The sequence below is a fragment of the Accipiter gentilis genome, chromosome 18 (assembly GCF_929443795.1).
Source record: "Accipiter gentilis chromosome 18, bAccGen1.1, whole genome shotgun sequence".
Classification (NCBI taxonomy): Eukaryota; Metazoa; Chordata; class Aves; order Accipitriformes; family Accipitridae; genus Astur; species Astur gentilis.
Window position 1 is genome coordinate 16,742,979 of NC_064897.1, and position 16,096 is coordinate 16,759,074.

The 16,096-nt window shown below is 38.7% G+C and overlaps 1 protein-coding gene across 12 annotated transcripts in view; it reads right to left on the reverse strand.

Moving 5' to 3' along the window:
* The window catches only part of ERC1 (ELKS/RAB6-interacting/CAST family member 1), a 305,485-nt gene that overhangs the window by 44,559 nt on the left and 244,830 nt on the right, over nucleotides 1-16,096 (reverse strand). For all 12 annotated transcript variants that reach the window (XM_049822647.1, XM_049822646.1, XM_049822644.1 and 9 more), the window contains one exon: nucleotides 15,054-15,198. In XM_049822647.1, coding sequence (XP_049678604.1) covers nucleotides 15,054-15,198 — 145 coding nt within the window. The remainder of the gene's footprint in view (nucleotides 1-15,053; nucleotides 15,199-16,096) is intronic.

A 16,096-nucleotide genomic window follows, 5' to 3' on the forward strand; every position in this document is an offset into this window, starting at 1 on the left:
AAACCTAGTCGTGATCCCCTGCTTCAACAAAATAATTTGTAAGCCATCTGCTCATGTGTATCTACATACACCTTTCCTAGCTGATGTCATTTGAAAGTTTTCAAATCCTTGTCTATTATGACTGTGTCTTTAAAATAAATATAGTAAAAGCATTCCTTTATCCAGGTATCTTTATTTCTGGACGTTATATACCAGTGTTTTTGCCACAGCTCTTTTAGCCTTACATATTTTTATTGTTATATGACTCACCACTTCAATTGCATTTGCCTGCAGCTTCAAAGAGTTGTTAATAGCAGCCCCTCTTTATACATGCTGTTCTTGGCAAAAAAAGTAGTTATGTACAGATACAAATTCCTAGATGCTAAAGTGATGTGAGCTGCTCAGTATCATCTCAACACAGGCTGTCTGTAACTGCCCAGAACCCAGCTCTGGGTGTATACACAAATGTGTCTGTGTCTACATGATATAAACAGTGTTGATAGCAACTTTAAAAAAAAAAAAAAACAACCCAGAAGACTATTTATGCTTCTTCTGAAATTAATTTTAAAAGCTGTTGCATATAAAAGAAAAAGAAAACCAATATTGTTCTTTTTCTGCCTCACTTTCATCTTTGAATTTAGGCAAAATCCTCTGCGGTAACTGCTGGAGGGAAGAGTTGAAAGGGCATTTCCTTTGACAACCAACAGAGCTTTACTACCCCAAACTAAATTAAAGCTAAGAATTTTCTCTGTATGGCCAATTATTAGGGTTGACATCCACGGAGAAGAGCCCTGCCTCATAAGGTCCATACAAACACACAGACGTTACATTCCTGTCTCTCCACACCATCTGTGCGTGTGGTCTGCAGACACAGGATTCCTGTCCATCCACACTGTCCCTGTGTTTGGTCCACAGAGGCAGGATTCCTGCCCGAGCAGACAGCAGCACATGTGCAGTATAGAGTTGGACAGATGATTCCTGTCCATTTGCCCTGCTCTTGCACACAGTACACAAGCAAGGAGAATCACAATAAACCAACGCTTTTTTCCTTTCTTTTTCTTCCTGCAGAAGTTGATTTTTTTCCTATTAAGTCTGCATCAAAGCTTAGATAACAGTACTAGCCGGAAAGACTGAAGAAACATTCAGGTTTTCTACTGTATTTGTAGATTAAAAAATGATTCTTACCAAGGAAAGAAGTTCTCTTCCTTTCTACAAAATTCATGGCACACAATGTGTAGAGATGTGTCAGTTTGGTCAGATGAATTTCTCTAAGGTGTCTGCATTTCAGACAGTACTCCTGTCATTGCCTGCTCTATTCCTAATCTGTTGTCCTTCTGTGATTTACATTATATTACACCATTACATATGAGTAGAGGCCCACCCAATGGGCACCATAAAGCACACTGTAAAGCTTAGAAAAAAATCTTAGAACATTCCGTCTCTGTTATAGAAGCACCAAAAGAAAAAGGTTTGTGGAACAAGATGAAAAAACAGCCAGTCACACCTCCAGTGTTTTTCCTTAACAATCCATTTACTGCAAAGTTCTTAAACTTAGATAGGTGATGCCACATGTTAAAGAGCCCCGACAAAGCAGGGAAGAAGTAGAGATGAATGAATAGTAGGACAGGGGCAACCTCAACTGATTTATTTGCACCTAGAAGACTTCAGAGGAAACAAGGAAGCCTTCATATTTTTTAAGCCCTCTTTTTATCATAAAACAGATTGCTGCCTGACAATGGAGAAGGACTAGCTAGTTTTGGTAATCGGGAAAGGGGGGAAGAGAGGAGGAAGAGACATCAAGAAATCTTTTCATCATCTGATAGTGATGAAAAGGATAGAGATGGACAATAAGGAACTAGTCTTAGTCTGCACTTCCCAGTCTGTGGATCCTTCCCACCAAATCTGTGAATCCTTCTTTTTCCCATCCAGAAGAACATACTGATATCTTGCCTGTCTCTCTATGAGATATGGAAGAGACTTGAAAGGTGCACAAAATGAAGATCTGCATGTATAAATAAATATATTTCCTTTAAAAAAAAAAAGAAAAAAACCTAGAATGAGGAGGTACAGTACTTATTACTTCCACAGAGCAAATAAACCCATGCAGTCTTTCAAGTTTTAAACAACTTATGTATGTGTGTGTTCTTAAGGATCACTATATTGCTTTTATTATTTTTTCAACACCATTAATGTCAGCACTTGGCAAAAGTTTGGGTTGCTAGCTGTAATAAAGGAGGCGAAGCCAAGGTTATAGCTACTAGTGTTTTGGAGATGGAGGGCACACTGGCTTGGTATCAGAAATTACAGTTACATTTCAGGTTAATGTGAAAAAGTGAGAAGAGTCATTTCTTAAACTGTTAAAAGGATTAAGTGTGGTACAACAGTGAAACTGAATGTTTAAAAAAGTTAAGTGTTGCCCCCACCCGCCCCTGCCCCCAAATAGAAATCCACTGTAAAAACAAGAGATATCTGGGTTGTTCAGACCCTAAGAACAACTTGGCTGGAGTCATCTGTGAGAGCTCCATTTATTTCTTGTTTACTCAACTACAGGAAATATTTGTATTCACACAAAGACAGACAGGAATTGGTGGTAAACAGAAAGAAAGAGAACAAAAGACTAAGTTCTGTGACTAAAGTTGTGCTCAAAGAGAACAAAACCCCTAATAAAATGGCTACCCCTTAACTAGGGCTGTATTCAAGATAAAAGACCATTACTTCCCCCGGGCACCAGTACTGTGATCAGAGTTTAATAAATATTCGGAGACTAACGCTTTATGGAAGTTGAGAGACTAACATTCACCTATACTATTGACAACCTAAAATTGTGCAACATGTTGTTGCAAAAGTAAATTTCCTCATACTTGAAACTGAGGGTGCTTGACCAGCAAATGGATCTTATATCCACATGGTAAATGTTTGATTATGCCAAGTAAAATCAGAGAGCGATCTTTTGATGACTGAGTTTGAGACTTATTATGTCTTTATGCACAATCTTGGACTATTCCCTAAAAGTATTTCTTGGTACTGAAAAGGCTCAAACCTTTGGTACCACATTTAAGGCAAAGAAGGGCAGGCAGAAACTGTTCCTTTATTTTGTGTTCAATAAAGGTCCGCTCAGAGACAGCACAACACAACTGCCCTAAAGATGATCTGCCAAAATCACTACTTTGCATTTGACAGCATCATCTGCATATCCCCATTCAAGGGAGAGACTGGAAGCAGTATTTCCATCAATATCAACTTTCTTATCTTTATCTTTCGGAGTTGGCAGCTGTTACCAGGCTCCTCACGGCTTTCCAAGTTAGCAGCCAGCAGAAAAATCTCCATCCCCTCCCTACACACATTCACAAATGTCAAGTGGCAAAAACTTACCTCTGGGTGAAAACTACACACCTTGTCTTTGGTTGTGAATATTTTTTCATCTTAGAAAAGGAATGTAGAAAACAGCATGTACTTATTATTAAGGAGTGTCCTGGTTTCAGCTGGGATAGAGTTAACTGTCTTCCTAGTAGCTGGTACAGTGCTATGGTTTGAGTTCAGTATGAGAAGAATGTTGATAACACTGATGTTTTCAGTTGTTGCTCAGTAGTGTTTAGACTATAGTCAAGGATTTTTCAGCTTCTCATGCCCAGCCAGGGCACAAGAAGTTAGCACAGGACACAGCCAGGGCACCTGACCCAAACTGGCCAACGGTGTATTCCATACCATGGGACGTCCCATCTAGTTTAGGAACTGGGAAGTGGGGGCGGGGAATCGCCGCTCGGGGACTGGCTGGGTGTCGGTCGGCGGGTGGTGAGCAATTGCCCTGCGCATCATTTGTACATTCCAATCCTTTTATTACTACTGTTGTCATGTTATTAGTGTTATCATTATCATTATTAGGTTCTTCTTTTCTGTTCTATTAAACTGTTCTTATCTCAAGCCAGGAGTTTTACTTTTTTTTCTCGATTTCCTCCCCCATCCCACTGGATGGGGGGGAGTGAGTGAGCGGCTGCGTGGTGCTTAGTTGCTGGCTGGGGTTAAACCATGACAAGGAGTAAAATGCATAATTTATTCAGCACCAAAACATGAACAGTAATTTTTTTTAAGACTTGCATTCTTTACAACATAACACCATGAATTTAACAGAACTGAGGGGAATCTGCAGCCATCACCACCTGTCCATTTGCAGAAACTATCGTAAGTAACTGATGCCTAATTTCATAAGTCTATGTCTCCTTTTGATAAACCTGATACACTATCCTATCAATTTCCACAACTTGGTATGTAAATTAGTGATGGGTTAGTATCAAGAAACTACTCCTAACTGACAGCATATATCTTAGATTTCCAACTGCAACATGAAACTTCTATTTTCCCCTGCATTACCTATTCATTAGCCTGAGATGTGGTATACTGGACTAGGCTCAATCAGATTGTTTCAAAAAGGGAAATTATTTTCAGAATTCTAAGGAACTTAATACAGTGGATGAGAAAAAAAATCTGTAGACTGAGAGGTATTTCGGTGCATAGGCTCAAAAATACCCGAGACCACTGTTCATCAACAGCCCACTATTTACAGAAGCTGAAGTTCATTCTGTACAGTTGAGACTAACACTTTTCCATTGTCCATTTTTAAGATGGTGGGGATTCAAATTCTCTATTGCAGACTATGTATTTTTCTCTTCTCAAGCAAAAAAAGCACTGATTTATTACATTACTCCCAAAATAACACAGTAAAATCCCAAACATGCCATATATTCTATCTTATAGATCATTAATTTTCATTACATATTTTTAGGTGCACAATTCTTTCCATCATTCCTCCTTCAAGTAAAGAACATATCACTGACATATTAAGTCATACAACCGTTAATCTGTAATCTACTTGAAACATTCTACATACTTGGTTTATGAAACCAATCAGTCACCTCATATCTCTGACTTCACCTTCTCCTTACAAGTTTTTGGAACACACCTCGCATCACCTATCACCTCACCAGTTACAGATCTTACACAAATTAAAACCAATATTAAAGCTGGTAAAAGGCTTTTCAGCTTTCTGCTACTACCTTTCTACCGACTATCAATATGTGAATTGCTTTTTATATAAGATAGTCATTAAAGTCACAGGTTCATTAGGCTTTTCATCCAAAGATAAGTAACCACAAGTAAAGTCTTACTTTATAGCTTTAGTGTGAAACTGTTCAGTGTGTTGTGTGTTCCCTGGGAAATAACGCCAGTAAATGTAGGAGCAGATAAGCGTAATGTACCAACTTAGCACATTTTGAATGGAGATGAGGTAAAGGGACACGTGTGTCTTCTAGACAATTGCCAGAGCCAGGTAAAGCAGCCCAAACAAACAGCAATAATTTAGTATAGAAAAAGCTGTATCCAATCAATGAAATATTGGTAAGGATGGTTACACACTCATCTTGAAAAATAACAGTATTTTTACTGAGTTCAAAGAAGTCATTAAAAATCTTCCTGTATCTGAAATTTCATTGTGAAGTTCCCGTTTTTTCACAAAAAATACAATACAAGGTTTACCTCATCAAGATTATGTACATATTTAAGTGGAATCCTCTCTGTGACCAAAACTTCAGCGTTTCCTAAACAATGTGTTTAAATGACAAGATTTAAATGTAATCATAAACTCACTGTATTTTCCGGTCAGCCTTCAAACATCATCAATTCAAATACCAAAAGAGTGATGCCAAACCAATCCAGCCACAAGAACCGATTGTTGGAAAATCTCAAATATTTTACCCCTGAGGCACATCCTGCTGCTGGACAACAAACAGAGTAGTTGTGTACAGGTCCTTCCCAACTACCCCACAAACTGCAGAAGTTAAGCAAAAGAAGATGCACCCATAATTTTATTCCTTGAATGAACAACTACTGGCAATCTTGACCTTTTCTAAACCTCTCCTTCTGAGCTTTTGGATCTATCTCATGAACTCATCAGCTAACACAGAGACTGTTAGAAACTGAGGGAGGGTAACTGTTCTCAACATTTCTGTTCTCATAGAAATAAATACATAAATGCTCTGTTGGATGTATGTATTAAAAAAACCTGTTCTTATATATTCTCTTCATTTAACTGAAAAACAGTGCCTATCAGATGAGTGGTTTGTGCCATGGTAACTACAGAAAACCACCATGCGGTACAACTGCAATGTGAAATGACAGTGACTATATTTAAGCTGTACTAATGTCCAGAAATACTAGTCACAGACCAGGAAATTATTATTTTTTAGGCCCAAAATGAGATTTCCTATGTGCAGTCTTCTGGAGAAACCAAGCTTACCCAGTGTTCTTAACTCTTCAATACCACTAACAAGCCTGGTCCTCCCTATAATTGTATAGGCTTAACAATTTTAACTCATATCAAACACCAGCAGGTTGGTTCTCACTTACAGAAATGGATACAGGGTGTCTCAGCTGCTAACCTAGACATGTCCAGAAGTCCTGGTTTTCTAGTCAGGGACAATGTTGCTTAAATAACTTAGTGTAGGAGTTCATAATCCTTGAATGAGAGATACTGTAAGTGTGGTAGTAGATGCTGTCAGCAACTATCCAATTAATTTACATTTATTTGTGCAAAATTTTAGTGAATTAAAAAGCTGTAAAAATGTAATATGAAAATCTTAATATAATCAATAAACAGAGGAATATTTCTAATAGACTGATACAGGTTTTTGAAAACTGAGATTGAACTTTGGAAATATTAGTCCATAGAGTATTTTTCTAAATGTTACAAAAGTCTAGAAAGAAAGGGTAGTAAGTACTGTATTGTCATCCAAGTTCCAGAGTACTTTTATGAACCTTAAAGCTCTATCCCTCAGCGAGGCAAAGAACCTTCCCCTTCAAGCAAACCTACAAAGCCGCCATTGCAATGGCCTAGAAATTACCGGCCGAGACGTGAGCAAAGGCAGAAACAGAAAGCAGACGTGGCTATTTACAGCGGGGCCAACAGGCAGCTCCCTTCTCCAGCATCGTGAGGCCAGCAACAGTAAGGAGCTCACTTGAACATACATTATTATTTAGTAATACAAGAAGCAGAGGGTAAAGGTAAAAGGAGGAGGGAGAGGGGAACGAGAGTGTAAGTAATACCACAGGAAGGTGAAATACTGCCCCAGAAAAGACTGCTGATGCTGCACTGAGTGCTGTTACTGTGGTAACCGATGATTAAAAATGATGGGAAAAAAGTCTGGAGCACATGGCAGGGAGAAGGTGCTTTCTTTTAATCTGCGAGGGCTTCTTGTGCTGTGCTTCAGGAAGCGGTGTTCAAGGGCATGACAAAGCCTCGCTTTCTGTGCCTGCTCGGCTGCTGTCAGGATGCTGGGGTCTGCTCCTGGCAGAGATCCCCCCTTGACAGAAACAATTACTGAGGAGCAAAGCCTGGCAAAATAAGCAGCGCTGTGATTGATAATCTGGGTGGATTACAGGCCTTCGACAAAAGCCACGATGCTTAAATTTGACAGCTGGCAATGCCTGATGAGAACCAATTAGTGGATATATATTCACTTCAGCCAGAAGTTTCTTCTGTTTCTAGTCCAATAGCTCCCTGGATAGGAAGTGTACAGAGTGATTTCCCCCACCTCTGCCTGCTCACATGTATGCCAGCTACACTGTCAGTACAGTTAAGAATATACTATAAAAACTAGATATTTTGGCAACTTCGTATATTAAAGCCAGTAGATTCAAATTTTGTAAAGCTGCATTTGACCCTACACATAGTGGTGGTACAAGAACCTGAAAAAAGGTGACTTTAGACTGACTCTACATACCACGCAGTGTGTAAATGAGGCTGCGACTGCACCATTTAGGTAACAAGTCCACTACAAGTGACAATAGTTCTCAAAATGCTTCACTATTCCTTGAAAATTTCCTGGCAAAGTACATTAATCTGTCTGTTGCTGTTTTGAATAGGTTAACCTGGCATTCAGAGGATACCAGAATTCACAAGAGCACCTTCTGTTCTGCCCAATACATGCAGGAACCTCTGACATGCAAGTCCCCTTCAAATTTGTCTGTCTGTTCTTAACTTTCTTGTCACATAGGTTTCCTTTCCCCACTTTTGCACCTATTTCCACTCTTGCTAGTGCAAGTATGTGGGTACTGTGGTGAAGAGATCAATAAACAAAGATGGATCCAAGTACCCTGAATCTCATCACCTGTTTCAAACATTAACTTTTACTTTTTTTTCTCAGCTATAAAGAAGCCACGACCACCACCACACTCAGACAACTTAAATACATCTTCCTAGACTTCCAAGTCCTTTTCTGACAGTGGTTAGAGAGGTACCTCCACTCATTAAACTCCAATGGGCACCGTCACACCACAGGGACCTCACAGACGCTCTCAGAAAACAATGGTAGTTCTGTCATAGAAACAAATTCAGCAATTAACATTCAGATTGTATCCATGCCACCTGAAGAAGAAATTCATTTGCTAATAGGGTAATCACTCTCATCAGACATGGTTTCAAATCAGGGCAGTTAAGGCAAAGCAAAGTCTAACTGCATGCGTCACAGAATCTGTATTATTTCATCAGGCAGGGTGGTAATAAAAACTGCCAGAAGTGTGGTCATGCTGATACAGCTCTATGGCAGTAAGGGGAAAATGCCTGCCTGTCAGTCTCCTTTGACCTGTTTTATGTTCTCCTGTTACAAGGAGAAATGACTCCAACCAGTGGAACTTCACTTTGGAAAAGTTCACAGCAGAGGAGTGTCAGGTGTCAGTGTGCAGGGTTTCCAGGGAAACAAGTAACAGAGGAAAAATAGCATTTTTGGGGGGAGAAGCTATTCTGGAATCTAAAATTCTTTCCTTTTCCTCATGATCCCATGTACCATGTTTACTTGAGAAACAAATCTTTGCAGTACCTTGGCCTCATAAGGAAAGCCAGCCAAAATCATTGCAGGGAAGAAGCACAAAGTAGCACAGCCAAAACAGCTTTGGGACTTGCAAGGCTAGATAAAAAAGATATTAAATATTGCATAAATGCTAAATATTAATACTACTAGTGATCGCCAAAGAATTCCTCTCAAATTATAGGAATGATAAATAAGAGCCCCTCAAATTCATGCTGGCCCACAGAGGAAGGAATGATCATGATGAGGATATAGAAGTAGAAGGGAACAACAGGTATTAAAGATTCCTCTGAATGGCAAGCAACCTGACTACATAACCCACACTTTCAATAGCATGAGGTTTCTTATCTTCCTTCACTAAAATAGAAAGGAGCTCTTTTCACTAAGTTAAGTATAAGCAAACAGCAAGAGTGTATACGGCAAGAACAGGAAAGGTAAGGGACCATATGAAATGGAAGTACTAAGGGAGAAAAAGTAGACATTAGAAACATACATCAGAATGAAAGGAAGCCAAAGACAAATGTTGATCTTCTACTCAGCCAAAAGTGAAAGCCATCATAAAATAGAGCCAGGAAGCTCAAAGTACTCATGCCTTTTCTGTATCAGTCTTCACTAAACACTGTACTCAGGTGACTAACGAAATCTATTTCAATACTCTGAGAATAAAATTTTAGGTCAGAAAAGGAAAAGAACAAATGAGATGGTACTCAAAAAATCCAGATGCCTTAAAATTTTCTAGCTCTGATTCTACTATACTAGGAAAGAGTTTATCTACTATAATGAAAGCTATTAATGGCTATTTTTGGGTACCTGTGGGAACTGGTGAGGTTTTGGAAGACTCCATTAAGGTTTCTGACAGTCTCACATGATGCACTCATGAGTAAGTTCAGCTAAGGAAAGGCCTTATTTTGAGCTTTGTCTAGTTTTGGATACCACACTTGGAGGAAGAAAAAGATCAAATAAAATCTAAGAAAGAACAACTGGAATGATAAGATATCTAGAAAAGAAGACACATGAAAACTGGACGAACTGAGACTTCCCAGTTTAGAGAATAACACAGAGGAGATATCTCTGTGTAAATGAGAATGGCTGCTAAAAAGTGCAAAGCAATAGTCTTTTTTTTTCTATGCCCATAACAGACAGAAAAAGTAGTAATGAGTTTAAATTGCAGTAAGGGACATTACAGATGCAGAATGACATTATAATGATAAAGACAGATGAGCCATAGAAAAGACTTCCCAAGACTGAAGGTCTCCTTCACTAATAGTCTTTAAGAATAGATTACAGGTATAACTGAATAAATCAAGTGGGTTACATGGAGTTCTGTCCTGAGCCCAGTACTATTCAGTATTTGTCATTAACAATCTGTGTGATAGAAGAAAATAATTTTTTTATGAAATAGGTGGAGAAAGCTTAAACTTAAGCTGGGTGGTTCTGCGAGCATGCTAAAGTATAGGATCAAAACTCGGGATGTTCTTAAAAGACTGAGGAACTGATCTGAAAATTACTTTTATTTAGGAAAAGGCAGCATAATAAAAATATATCCAGTATTAATCTAACCTGGAGTCACACCACTTCAAATGAAAATTTTGAGATCCAGTCATCAATAACACTGAATCAAGCTAGTTCCTGGTAACTTTTGCTACAGTATACTTAAAAGAATTGGGAATAATTATGAAACATTATATAATTATACAAGTGAATACAGCGATTCACAAACAATTCAATTGAATAATACTCCAAGCTCTCAGAAAACAGACACTGACACAGTTCAGAGCCTCCTAAAAGTTTCACCACTATTACTTAACATTTATAGCACAGTAGTGCCTAGAGATGTTGGTCAAGTCGGGCCCCCACTGTGCTAGACACTGTACAAACACAGAAAATGACAATCTTTGCTCCAAACAGCTCCTAGTAGAAAACCCCAAGCGTTTAAGACTCAAAGCCCACAGACAGGAAAACCTCAGCCCATTCAGATACGCCTTCCCTTCACAACTCAAAGCTGCAGAGTAGCACTTCACCCTGTTACAATAAATGTACCCCGATAGTTGAAACTTAGCTTGACAAGGAAAGGAATAAATGGCAAACAGGCTACTTTCTAAGAGATGAGAGGTGTATGTGCTGCCACAAACCAGGCCAAAGCTCCTTGGGTCTCCGTCAGTTCCAGCGTGACACACATCGTGGGGGCTTCCGCATGGCGTATAAGCCGAGCACGCTGGCTGGCGCTCGCCACGCTACATCTGGACCGTGTTAGCCAACCTTCAGCTCTGTTCTCTTGCATCAGCCCCGGCCCCCTCTGGTGAAGCAGCCTCCCAACCACTGCTTCTCCATGAACTACTCACGGAGACAAAGTACTCCGGGAGGAAGTAAATTGGGACCACATTAGCTTGGTGACCCTCACCCTGCAATTGGCCTGCCTTTCCAATGATAGAGGAAATCCCTCATACAAACTGACAACCAATATGAAACAGGCAGCTCCATTTACTGGAAAGCCTGGTCAATGCCGAGTGCCTCATTAGGAAATTGTCTCTATATTGAGGCACATTCCTGCAATTCAGAGCCTAGAAACTCTAAATTAAAACAACATTGATGCCATATCCTCTTTCCGAAATGCCTCTCTTCATCCAAACTTTAATACGCATAGTTAAAGAAATTAAAGAACCAAAATGTCTTTGGCAGGACTCCTTCCCTCTCTTTCACAGTAATACCCTTCCTGTGTGAGCGACCAGGAATGGGACGGTGTTGGGAAGGGAGAAAGGAGAGTTAAGGCAAGGAATAACCACATAGTCCTCCAGAATCTGTATAACCTTTCCTTGATGAATCTATGTGTCTTCACCAATATTTTCAGATAAATAAAAATAATCTAAAATTGCAGGGCTGAAGAAGTTGGAATTTTTTAAGTAGTAAATTGAGGCTCATCAGTAGAATGAGTTTTTGTTTTGGGCGAGAGTTGTATCTTTCTACACTCTGAGAAAGGCCAATTAACAGCAAGTCAGTCTGCTAACAGTGGTTGCTATTGTAGCAACTCAATGGTAACCAGCACGAACAATGAAAAGGCATAATCTGAATCTTATCATACACACTTGGATCCATTCACACTCCCTATTGCAGTGTAGTCAGAAAACTGCTTTCCTACAGTGTTACCTCTGTCAGAGGCTCCTTCCAGGTCACAGTGAGATTCAGCATCAGGCCTATGGTACCTACCACAGCATGCATAACTTCACACAAACCACCCCCTCCTGATATTGCTCAGCATTTCTATTTGCATCCTACGTACATGGAAACGTCATGTTTAGTCAACCGTGCATGCCAACCCAGTGAAAGAGCTGCTTTCCCACCACAAAGTCTAAGCATTTCCTAGAAGTGGGATGGACTGAAATACCAAATACTTATCATGGAGCAAACCAGTTCTGAAACAATGTTAAAGGCAGAAGGAAGAAATTGCTGAGGTCAGGATCCCAGCTCTGAATCTGAAGGGTTGAATAAACTTTTTAGGCTCCAGAACTACTTTTCAAAGACTTCCAGAAGATCTTGATTAACTGGCATCCCTTGCTTTTCTTGAACAGCTGTGTTCAATACATCTGCAAGTCTGAAAGATGTTTCATTCACAATTTCTACTGTAAATTTAGGAATTACAGCTAAACTTTTCAGAAGTTCCTGAAATGGTCCTATGGAGCTGGCAAACACACATGGACGCTTGTTTCAAGATGTAGAAAAGGGTCCATGCAGACAAAGCTTAAATTGATGAAGCAGCACAGTTGTTTTGTTGGTAAATATGAGGCTAGTGACCTATAAAAGCTGAAGAGGACCACAAGGGCCAAGTACACAGATTATTTGCAAAGCATGTGGAAAAATGAGATTCCCTTTGAGTGTATAAGTAATGAGGATCCTGTAAAATCTCATAGCCTTCTCTTCTGACCCATCTCCTACTTCTGGAGCCGTCAAACTTAGTATGATTTGAATTGATGCAGAAAAATTACACACCGAAACTCTTGGTACTGAAAAAAATAAATGCAATTTCAGATCCCCTGCAACTTACAGAGGTGGTGACTATTGCTGCCCCATGATAAGTAACTTTGAGGAACTTTTCTTTCAATGTGTTGAAAGCTGCACACAAAAAAGGATAAAAGATGATACATCCTTAAGATGTAGGACAGACTTTAAGGAGGATGTGTCAAATCTCTATTAGGTCAAATAAGTATTTCTCAGGTATGGTTTAAATATAGTTTAGATTGTTTATATATAAACATATATTCTGCCTTGGGGATTGGGGATGCACTGGAGAATACCTTGCAGCCCCATTACCTGTGATTTTATACTTATACTACTTATATACAGCTTATATTTATACTATTCATAACATAGATGTGTTGAGGAGATTACTTTTTGCTTTCTTCATTTTTTTTTTAAGATGACTATCTTAAACAACTATGAGTCTTTACAGCTGATGGCAGTTTTTGAATTTTGGAACCAGAAACTTCAAAGGCATTTGGATATTCCAATGAATTTTTTGAAAAAGGACTATTGCTCCAACATCAGTTCAGAATTGGTCTCACTTCATAGCAAGAACAATTTCAAATTAATGTCCTTTGCAATTGTATTTTATCTGCAAAATTAAATATCCCACACCTATACAGAAAAGCACCTAGAATGGGCATCCTTAAGGGAAATGGCCATGCCTTTTTAGAAACAGTGTATGATATTGTAAGACTTATCAGCACGGAAAAATAATGATATGAACTACAACAATGTTAAAAAAATCACCTAACCGAAACTTAAGTCATTACAATAATATGATAATCAAAACCTTAATACATAAATCAAATATACACAAATTTTCAGCAGGAAAAACCCCACCACAAAACACTAAAGATCATTCCATCTACCTATCAAAAGGAAATGGAAGGGCAAGGGCTAGAATTTAAACTTAGGACAACAAGAACTGACAATAAAGTTCCAATTTCTCATGGAATGAGTGGTAACGTATATTAAGGCTGCTAAGACCTACAGACAGTTACATGAAGAAAAGAAATACTCTACATGCTGTGACTACTTCTGAATCCTGTTCTAGTAGGAGGTCATCTGGCTGACAACAGAAAGTAATTACAACTGTTGCTTGGAAGTAAATAATACAAGACTGTAAACTATACTTCTTGCTTGTTTTGAAGATGGTATAACAAAACTACTGTTCTTAAGCTAAACCTTAAAAAATTGTTGTCTTAAAAATACATGGCCAATAATCTACTTGTGTTTCCTAAGGAAGCAGCACAGAAATCCCTTGTCAGAAAGCAGACCTGGTTTTGTCTTACTGTCTTTGACAGCAACAGAAATCATCTGGTTGACAGATGAAATGTTGCACATAAAACTTTATGAAGATGGAAGCGGTGGCACTGAAGAAGTTGATTCTGGATTGGCAGCAGCATATGTGCTATTACAGGGAATGTGGCAAGGGAATAACTCAGAAAAACCCACCAGAAGTGCTGAAGTGAAAAATCTACACATATTTTTCAGATCCTAAATCTCTTATTACCAGGGATGTCTTTTGCTTCCTCTGTGTTTTATTAGCAATGTATTTTTCACATTGCATTCAATACTGAAACACAATATTAAATGCTTGAATAGAAACACACTTTTTCTGATTGTTATGCCAACAGGAAAAGATCTTGGAAATGGGAGAGGCCAGAAATAGGAAAGGACCAATCACCTCACAAGTATGAGACCTCCCAAATTGCACTCTAGTAGCTGGCATTCCCATATGGTGCTCTTGTCGCAGATTAGAAATCACAGTAGAGACTGTATGGTGTAACACATTCATATTTGAGCTTTACAGCAAGGAGAATGTTCTTCCATGTACGCTTCTTCCCCAACAAGGCAAATACAGACCACCAAGAGAAGCATCACTACATTTCCCTGAAGCTGTGGTTATTTGTGCCTGTAGAAGATAATAACCAATGTCCTTTCCATTCACAGTTTCTTATACATTCTATCACACATTTGCTTCTCAGGCAGTGACACAAAGAAACTTACCTCAACACTGAGACTTCTTTCTTCCCCACCATATTTTACAGGCTTCATGACTGGTAGCTAGTTTGAAATCGTTATTTAGGTACTTTCTATCCCAACATATGACAGAATAATACATTATTAGTTCCATAAATCAAGATAATAATCTCACATCAGATTATTAATCAGTTTCTTTCCTAGCTCTCCTCTACTCACCTGCTGCTTAAGCTGTTGCACAAGACGGTCTTTCTCTCGTTTCAGTGCAGCCACTTCATCTTGGGTCTTCTTCTTAGAGGATGAAAGCTCTAACAGAGCAATATTGGCATCTTTTTCACTAATGGCAGCAAGAAGGGCTTCTTGTCTGAAAAAAACATATAAATACATTATTATTCTACAAAACTTAGAGGAAGCCTCCATAAAGAGTTGAACATACCATAAATGCTGTAGCAGCGTGCAACTCTGAAGAGAAGCAATAAATATGTTTGTCATGGTTATATGCCCATTGGTAGAGCAGAAAGTCAAGACCCACCTGCCTCCCCTAAATGACTGTGCTGATACCAAATTGTTGCTTATAGGATAAGAAAAATACATAATAATATGTTGTTATTCTGTACTCAGCTTCTTAGTTTTTAATAACTACCATTTATTATCACTTTGGCTGAACATTTTCATTGTTTATAATGTTCTAAACATTTCCAGAACAGATTTTGAGAATACACAAATACTGGACTAATTATAAGACTTCTGTGTTAAATTATATTAGGTTATACTGCCTATTCATGCAGCTATTTTAGAAGGAAGGTGGCATGTGACAAGTTTATTGAAATCACTTGAACAATACAGTATATTCCCAGAAGGAAATGAAGACACAGACACTTTTGTGCTACATGACAGATGTTGAAATAGATGCCTTCAAGGATACTTGAGCTATTCTTTGACTTTTCTTGTGAGCAACCAACATAATGAGCTTGTTGGATGCATGTCTTGGGTAATTAAGACAAAGGTAGGCCTGCCCTCATCACAAACCCTTTATAGCCTCACAGAAATGGTGTAAGCAAGAATATTCTGTAGCAAGATCTTGAGGGTCAAGCACTGTAATAACTAGATATAGAAACACAACCTTGCCATACTCTTTCCCAATACCAAAAAACTCTTACAAATAAGAGTTCAGAAACATTTTATAGATACTGGGACGAGAGGAGACAAAGACAATAGCCCTGATCATAAAACAGTAGTTCTCAAATGAACTCAAAGGATCG